The 9,073-nt window shown below is 45.5% G+C and overlaps 1 protein-coding gene across 1 annotated transcript; it reads left to right on the top strand.

Annotated features, from left to right (window-relative positions):
• Positions 1-338: 338 nt before the first annotated feature.
• On the top strand, positions 339-7,145 carry gtpbp4 (GTP binding protein 4). Its single transcript, XM_058070150.2, has 17 exons — positions 339-504; positions 1,177-1,347; positions 1,424-1,527; positions 1,593-1,729; positions 1,835-1,935; positions 2,073-2,165; positions 4,409-4,600; positions 4,677-4,742; positions 4,835-4,924; positions 4,999-5,109; positions 5,188-5,265; positions 5,742-5,793; positions 5,865-5,965; positions 6,051-6,248; positions 6,322-6,387; positions 6,453-6,596; positions 6,703-7,145. Exons 1-17 carry the CDS (start codon positions 457-459, stop codon positions 6,853-6,855), a joined length of 1,905 nt encoding a protein of 634 aa, XP_057926133.2. The 5' UTR covers positions 339-456; the 3' UTR covers positions 6,856-7,145.
• Positions 7,146-9,073: the final 1,928 nt, after the last annotated feature.

The raw sequence follows: 9,073 nt of genomic DNA, 5'->3' as shown, positions 1-9,073 counted from the left end.
GCTGATTGGCTGACTGCTCATCGCCGCGGATCACAATATGTTCCCGGTTTGGCTTTTGAGTGGGAGCTCCACTGAGCGGCTTATTAGTCTAGATGTACTCAATATGTTCATTATATGTATGATTGACACTCGTGTTTTGTTATACTAATGTCAATGTTGGCTCTCGTTCAGTAATTGTGTTATTCGGGCTTTGCGAGATAGTGATTATATTCTAGGTTTTGATGTGCAAACTGAAAACAATGGATTAGCAAGTCAGCATTCTCATAGTAATTATAGACACCACCCCTAAACTACGGCATGAGACTGCCATGTTGACGTTTTTCATGCAATGTAGACATCTGACCGGCAGAGGGCAACATGTAGAAACACAATCATAATGTTGTCAGAGGTCATTTCCGGTTCTGGTGGCGTCTGTTCCGCTTTTGTCGTCTGTGGACCACAACGTGTCTCGTCAAGATGGCACTGTATAACTTCAAGAAGATCATGGTGGTTCCCACAGCCAAGGTAAGTTACGGTTGACGACAGTAACAGTTCCAGCTGTTGGTGTTTAACTGCGTCTTTCGTCTGGAAAGAGACAGTTGAAAAGGACAGAAATATGCTGCTCACTAACTGGCTAGCTAGTGTGCACGTGCAGCAGCAGTAAAAGGCTCTGGACGAGTCAAATAATAAAAATGTAAATCAATAACCTGTCTTTATTACATAGGCGTATCGATATCACCATAGGGGATATGCTAACTTCATTTTTGTTGATTGAGGTTTTGTTCGGTATAAGTGTGAGAAGGCATGTCTTCGTTATTCAGTGGCATCTGACATTACTGACAGTTACATTTTTGTACTATAACTACCAATACATGGCGTCACCATTTATTGACAACATAAGGAGCCTGCGAGGGGACATGGAGAATGTGGATTTTAGGTTCTGTTGAGCAGCATCTTGAGCACAAAGTTTGGGTTGTTTGAGTCACTTTCACAGGATCCACCCTGATTTAAATATAAAACTATTTGTAGTTTGTGTGTTTATGTTGTTTTAATGTGTATACACTAATTACATGCAAACCATTGATGTCACTTTCAAAACTCTCCACAAAAGACAATGATTTCCAGCCACCAACACACTTGTCATTGTTTTTATGTCCAAGTCATTAAAAATAACCTGTTGTCTTTTAAACTCTTCAGGATTTTATTGACATCACTTTATCCAAAACGCAAAGGAAGACACCCACAGTGGTACACAAGCATTACCAGATCCACCGCATCCGACACTTTTACATGCGCAAGGTGAAGTTCACCCAGCAGAACTACCATGACCGCCTCACACAGATTCTGACCGACTTCCCAAAACTGGACGTGAGTGAACTTGCTCTTTAAAAAAAAACATTCTCCAGATTAAGACCTGTTGTGAGTCTTGTGCGGTTTGCTACAGGACATCCACCCTTTCTATGCTGACCTGATGAACGTGCTGTACGACAAAGACCATTACAAGCTGGCCTTGGGGCAGATCAACATCGCTAAGAATCTCATTGACAAGTAAGTTGCTCTTTCAAGCAGAATATTCCCGTGAGGCATCCTTAATGTTTTTTCTTAACCGCCAGTGTGGCCAAAGACTACGTGCGTCTGATGAAGTATGGAGATTCCCTTTATCGATGCAAGCAGCTGAAGAGAGCCGCTCTCGGTCGCATGTGCACCATCTTGAAGCGACAGAAGTCCAGTCTGGAGTATTTGGAACAAGGTAGAGCCGTCCTTGGAAAATTAAACTACAGGATGCTACTTTCATTCATTAATTTTCTCATTTTACATATAACACAACGCCTTCATTTTTGTCTGGTTTCAACAGTGCGTCAGCATCTGTCCCGTTTGCCCACCATCGACCCAAACACGAGGACACTGCTTTTGTGTGGATACCCCAACGTGGGAAAGTCCAGTTTCATCAACAAGGTAGACATGTCTAAATGTGAGCTGTCCCTTCTGGATTCTGTTTGTTGCTTAGAAAAAGAAGAGCGGTAAATGATTAACTGTGGCATGGCACGGGACTGTGGCCCTTGACTCAGCTGTGACCCGATTTTGCTCCTCAGGTGACCCGAGCAGATGTGGATGTCCAACCATATGCCTTCACCACCAAGTCGCTGTTTGTGGGTCACATGGACTACAGATACCTGCGTTGGCAGGTGAGAAGCAGCTTGATACCCGATGATGATAATAATAATAATAAATGTAATTTATAACGCACTTTACATCAAATGAATGATCTCAAGGTGCAACAGTTACAATAGAAGAATAGAAGTTAACAGCAAATGTGACAATAACACAATAAGAACAACCAAAATAAGTAGAGCCGTGCAGGTGGAAATGACCAAAGCCAAACTAAAACAACAAAGTGAACAAAAGACGTTAAATATGCATTAAAATGGGCAAACTATGGAAAAGCTTTTCTAAAAAGATATGAATTAAACCTTTTTTAAACCAGTCTAATGTCTGTGACGCCCTCAGATGACCAGGGAGTTTGTTCCACAGACTTGGGGCAGCTGCGCAAAACGCGTGATCGCCCATAGTTTTGAGCCTGGTCCTTGGAGGCAGGAGGAGGAGATTGGCCTGCCCTGAGCGGAGGTGGTGTGAGGAGACTTGTGGGGTGAGGAGTCCTTTGCGGTGGGGTGGGGGATGTAAAGGACCAATCATCAGTGTCAAAGTAGCGATGAGGTCAAGAAGGATGAGCAGGGATGGAGAGCCAGCATCAGCTGCCAATAGTAGGTCATTGGTGACCCTAACCAGTACTGTTTTGGTACTGTGACCCGAACGAAACCCGGACTGGAACTTCTCGTACAGGCTGTGGAGCTGTGGCTGAGGGAAATGGGTACAGGGCGGAGGGCTTCATCCTCAAGATGTCCTCATTGTCCGGCTGAGAGATGTCCCTAAAGTAGCAGAGGGGCTGAGTGGCCCCCAGCTGGGGCTCAACAAAGACTGGAGATGCAGAGAGAGCAGGGGGTCAGGAAAGTGGAGAGCGGATGTTTCTGATGAGGTTGGCGTTGGTGATCAGCAAGTCAAGAATGTGGCCCTTGGAGGGTGTTGGGACGTTAACATGTTGAGTGAGGTTGAGGCAATCAAGAAGATTCATGAATTCAGCAGCAGAATAGGAAGAGTGGTTATCAATATGAATATTAAAATCACCCAATATGATTATATTCCCTGTTGTTGCACAGAGAGTGGAGAGGAGGTCTTGCATCTCGGGAATAAAGGCTGGGTTCGGTTTGGGAGGGGTGTAAACCAGGAGAACAGTTGAGAAGACTGGGGGCTTACATTTGAATGCAAGACATTGGAAAGAGGAATGGGCAGGTAGAGACGGGGGACAGCTCAAAGCCTATCCGGTGCATAACAGCAAGGCCACCGCCGCGGCCAGCGGTGCGGCTTTACTAAGATTTGTGTAGCCAGGGGGACAAGCTTCAATTAAACTGGAGTCGACATCAGGCTGCTGCCAGGTCTCAAATAAACATATCAAGTCTATCCCAGCATTAATAATGATGTCATGAATAAATGATGCCTTGTTATTTAAGGCTTGTGCATTAAAATTTCAAAGTCAATTTTAACAGAGTGTCCAGGTTTGGTGGAGGTGGAGTGTCTCTGTTGAGGCCGAGTAGGCTGTAATCCACTCCACGTTTTCTGGCCAGTTTGGAGGGAAATGGTGTCCTGGTGGCAGTGTTCTGATGACGTGGTAGTTGTGCGATGGGTGCCCAAACAGAGGGGATACACTGCTCAGACCGCTGGTGGTAAAGTTTTTGTGAGCGCTCCGGTGGACATAGGGGGGCGCCACAGGAGTCCGAGCTCTTCCACAATGAGGATATTAAATGAAGTGACTGTAGGATTGAGTTTATGGAGCTGTGCAGCAGAATAATGGAGGGTCTTGTCAGATCAGGACGGATGCCGGTTAGCCACCTAGCCACGTCGGACCGGCTAGGAATTAACACCATTGAGACAGTCCCAGGTCCTTAATCGGAGACCAAAGATCAGATCAAACTTCTCAGGATGGAGTCTAAGTCGAACTTGCGAGGCGGCGATGAGGAGAAGTAAATCCAACAATTGTCATCCCGTGGAGCGATTCGGCTTAATGAACATTGATGGCTGGACCCAGTTTCCAGTGGCAGGTGGTTTCTCCATCCAGGTAATACACATGTTAAACGTGGGTAATCGTACGCAAATAAAACAGTATTCGCATGTGAAATAACAGACTTTCAAGTTAAGCAAAATTAGCTAAAAATACTGCCAAAGAGTTTAAAATGACAACTGCAGTGGCGTGGAGTGGGAGAGCAGCGAACAATCAATGCCAGCGTCCCTCTGATTCCCCTGATTACCTGCTGATGGTTGTTTCTATCAAGCATGTAAACCAACTTGTCATTCCTCCCTGTCTGTGCGTGCTCAGGTGGTGGACACCCCCGGGGTCCTGGACCACCCCCTTGAAGAGAGGAACACCATCGAGATGCAGGCCATCACAGCGCTGGCTCACCTGCGATCGGCCGTCCTCTACCTCATGGACACATCAGAGCAGTGCGGACACACCTTGCAGGAACAGCTGGAGCTCTTCAACAACATCCGACCTCTGTTCGCCAACAAGGTCGGCTTGTGACGCCATCATCCTATCCTCTACAGTCTCTTCCTGTTGACGTGCAACACATGCTCTCTCTTTGCAGCCTCTCATCATCGTGGCCAACAAATGTGACGTGAAGAAGATCAGCGAGCTGTCTGAGGAGGACCAGGTGGGTCACCGTGTTGCTTCTTTGTTGGAGGTTGCTCTGCTATGCTGGGATTTAGTAACCAGTTGTAATATCGCTGGTTATTTCTTTGTCAGAAAATGTTTGCAGATCTGACAGCTGAGGGCATCCCCGTCATTGAGACAAGCACACTGACGGAGGAGGGCGTCATTCAGGTCAAGAACGAGGTGAGACACAAGGAGAGTGGAGAGATGTGCTTATGTTGTTGTTGTCCTTATGAACATGTCATCTTGTGCCACAGGCCTGCGACCGTCTCCTCGCCCACCGCGTGGACAACAAGATGAAGGGCAAGAAGGTCCATGACATCCTCAACCGGCTCCACGTGGCCATGCCCGCCAAGAGAGACGAGAAGGTTGAATATCCTCAATGACATAACAGTCCTAACCATTGGCTGTAGTGTAGTTGGCTCACCTTTGGTATATTTCTCCAGACGAGACCTCCGTTTATCCCTGAAGGAGCTTTGTTGCGTAGGAGGGCCATGGAGGTGGATACTCCCAAGCGCAAGCTGGTAGGTTTGGTGTCCACCACAGATGAGAAAAACAAGAGACTAGGGCTGTCCTCAAAATGCTTAGACGCTTTGAATTTTTTTCATAGCTGTTATGAGCCAATAAGTCCATAGGTGGGACAATCTTGCTAGCATGCAAAGCTAACGCTCCTTTGGGTTGTACCACTTGAAGTGGGTGATTTTAACGTGTGGTAAATATAGGTCAAAACATGCATCGTGTCATTTGTAATTCTCTTACAACCCAAATTAGGCTGTTTTTAAATTTAAAAAAATACATTTGTAAAAATGTGCTCAACAGCAGCCTTGGCCACCCCCCATGTCTTCAGAATGGTACAATCTTGATCACATGACATTTGTATGTCATTCGATTGCTAGATTGATAGTCGAATTGAATCGTCAAACAGCTGACTATGGTAAGACAACCCCTTTTAAGGGACGTTCCTCCTGCTCTCTGGATAATGAGGCATTTTTTCTTCCAGGAGAGAGATCTGGAGATGGAGCTGGGAGATGACTATATCCTGGACCTTCAGAGTGAGCATCTTCACTATCAGCCAATTGTGCATCAGTCCACTCTAATGCTAATATTGTCTTTGTCTTATCAGAATATTGGGACTTGATGAACGAAGATGAGAAGCATGACAAGATCCCAGAGGTGTGGGAAGGCCACAATATTGCCGACTACATCGACCCGGACATCATGAACGTAAGCATTATTAAAAGTTCAAATGTTTCTAGTCGAGGTTCTTTGGCCTCCTAAATGCTTCATAAGTGTCTGTTGTCTGCTGCAGAAACTGGAGGACCTAGAGAAGGAGGAGGAGCTAAAGGAGCAGGCTGGCGAATATGACTCTGATGACGAGAGCGAGGATGAGGAAATGCAGGAGATCCGTATCATGGCCAAGCAGATCCGTGAGAAAAAGCAGCTTCTGATCATGGAGTCCAAAGAAAAGGACGTGCATGGGCCTCGCATGCCCAGGACATCCGCCAAGGTGGGATGGGCTAAATAATCAGTATGATAAACTGATTTGTTCATTATGTTACTAATGTTCCTCTCGTGTGCAGGTTGAGAGGAAGAGGTTGGAGAAGGAGATGGGTGACCTCGGCCTGGACATGAGCAACAAGGACAATGTGAGTCACACAGCCCTTAGCTGTATCACCAGACCAGAGGTGAACCATGCGCTTGTCTTCTTCAGAGTCACTACGCTGAGCAGGCCCGACGCTCCCGCAGCGTCACCAGGAAACGAAAACGTGAGGCATCAGTGCTGCCAGCTTCCAAAACACGCAGCCAAAGCGCCTCTCGTCCTCCTCGAGACCAGTCTGGATTGCGAGACGCAAAGGTATGCTTGCATGTCTTCACTTAAGTCTATGGTCATAAATATTTCACGGAAACAAGCCAAAAGCTACAAAGCACAGCCTGAGAACGTGTCTTCTTTTGCCGCTCAGATGGTGAAAAAGACAAAGTTGTTGATGAAGAACTCTCAGAAGGGCATGAACCGCCAGGGAAAGAAGGGCGAGGCGGACCGACACGTGTTTGACCTCAAACCCAAACACCTCTTGGCAGGAAAGAGGAAGTCGGGCAACACAAATCGCAGATGAAAAGGAACAGGAAGTCACTGTGGGCATCTACAGTGTGTAGTTTTATTCTACACAATACTTACGACAGTGGTATAACTGAAAACAAGAAATATATTTCCTTTTTAACAAGGTCAAATATTTTAGTACCCTTGGCTTATTAAGGATGGCAGCAGTCTTATTTTGTTCCTGCAGTTAATCATCTAACATTTACAGTGTGGGGATAAATGCTATGTGCTGTGTTAGTGTTGGATAAAGTGATGATGATGATCTTGCTTCTTCTCCGCAGCCAAATAAATATACACCCAAACCTAGCGGGAGTCTTGTCATTTTTCTTAAATAATAGTTACTCAGTAAATCTTGTTATTCATGGTAGAGATACAGTATGTCACAAAAGTGAGTACACCCTTCACATTTCTGCAAATATTTTATTATATCTTTTCATGGGACAACACTGAAGAAATGAAACTTTGCTACAATGTAAAGTAGTCAGTGTACAGCTTGTATAACATTGTAAATTTACTGTTCCCTTCAAAATAACTCAATACACAGACCTTAATGTCTAAACTGCAGGCAACAAAAGTGAATACACCCCTAAGTGAAAATGTCCAAATTGGGCCAAAAGTGTCAATATTTTGTGTGGCCACCATTATTTTCCAGCACTGCCTTAACCATCTTGGGCATGGAGTTCACCAGAGCTTCACAGGTTGCCACTGGAATCCTCTTCCACTCCTCCATGATGACATCACGGAGCTGGTGGATGTTAGAGACCTTGTGCTCCTTCACCTTCAGTTTGAGGATGCCCCACAGATGCTCAATAGGATTTAGGTCCGGAGACATGCTTGGCCAGTCCATCACATTCACCCTTAACTTCTTTAGCAAAGCAGTGGTTGTCGTGGAGGTGTGTTTGGGGTCGTTGTCATGTTGGAATACTGCCCTGCGGCCCAGTTTCCGAAGGGAGGGGATCATGCTCTGCTTCAGGATGTCACAGTACATGTTGGCATTCATGGTTCCCTCAATGAACTGTAGCTCCCCAGTGCCGGCAGCACTCATGCAGCCCCAGACCATGACACTCCCACCACCATGTTTGACTGTAGGTAAAACACACTCGTCTTTGTACTCCTCACCTGGTTTCCGCCACACACGCTTGACACCATCTGAACCAAATAAGCTTATCTTGGTCTCATCAGACCACAGAACATGGCTCCAGTAATCCATGTCTTTAGTCTGCTTATCTTCAGCAAACTGTTTGCGGGCTTTCTTATGCCTCATCTTTACAAGAGGCTTCTTTCTGGGATGACAGCCATGCAGACCAATTTGATGCAGAGTGCGACATATGGTCTAAGCACTGACAGGTTGACCACCCATCCCTTCAACCTCTGCAGCAATGCTGGCAGCACTCAGGCGTCTATTTTCCAAAGACAACCTCTGGATATGACGCTGGGCACGTGCACTCAACTTCTTTGGTCGACCATGGCGAGGTCTGTTCTGAGTGGAACCTGTGATGTTAAACCACTGTATGGTCTTGGCCACCGTGCTGCTGCTCAGTTTCAGAGTGTTGGCAATCTTCTTATAGCCTAAGCCATCTTCGTGTAGCGCAGCAATTCTTTTTTTCAGATCCTCAGAGAGTTCTTTGCCATGAGGTGCCATGTTAAACTTCCAGTGACCAGTATGAGAGAGTGTGAGAGTGATAAAACCATAAAACCATATTTAACACACATGCTCCCCATTCACACCTGAGACCTTGTAACACTAATGGGTCACATGACACTGGGGAAAGAAAATGGCTAATTGGGCCCAATTTGGACATTTTCACTTAGGGGTGTATTCACTTTTGTTGCCTGCAGTTTAGACATTAAGGTCTGTGTATTGAGTTATTTTGAGGGGACAGTAAATTTACACTGTTATACAAGCTGTACACTGACTACTTTACATTGTAGCAAAGTTTAATTTCTTCAGTGGTGTCCCATGAAAAGATATAATAAAATATTTGCAGAAATGTGAGGGGTGTACTCACTTTTGTGACATACTGTATATGGTATTTTGCAGGATTGGAGATGTGGTAATGGGAAAACACGTGTTCTTCCTAAAGAAATCCCAAAACAGCACTTTTCGGAAAGATTTGGATGTATCAAATTGTCATTGTCAAGTTGTCATGTTGTTCCGGTGCGCCACACGGCACTTCAAATGGTAATTGTTCTGATTCAGTTTGGGTTAGGACTGCCCCTTTTATTTTGAAAAG

Source organism: Doryrhamphus excisus, linkage group LG11 (assembly GCF_037039965.1).
Source record: "Doryrhamphus excisus strain RoL-2023G ecotype Guam linkage group LG11, RoL_Dexc_Guam_v1.1, whole genome shotgun sequence".
Taxonomy (NCBI): Eukaryota; Metazoa; Chordata; class Actinopteri; order Syngnathiformes; family Syngnathidae; genus Doryrhamphus; species Doryrhamphus excisus.
This window is presented reverse-complemented; position numbering and strand designations above follow the sequence as displayed.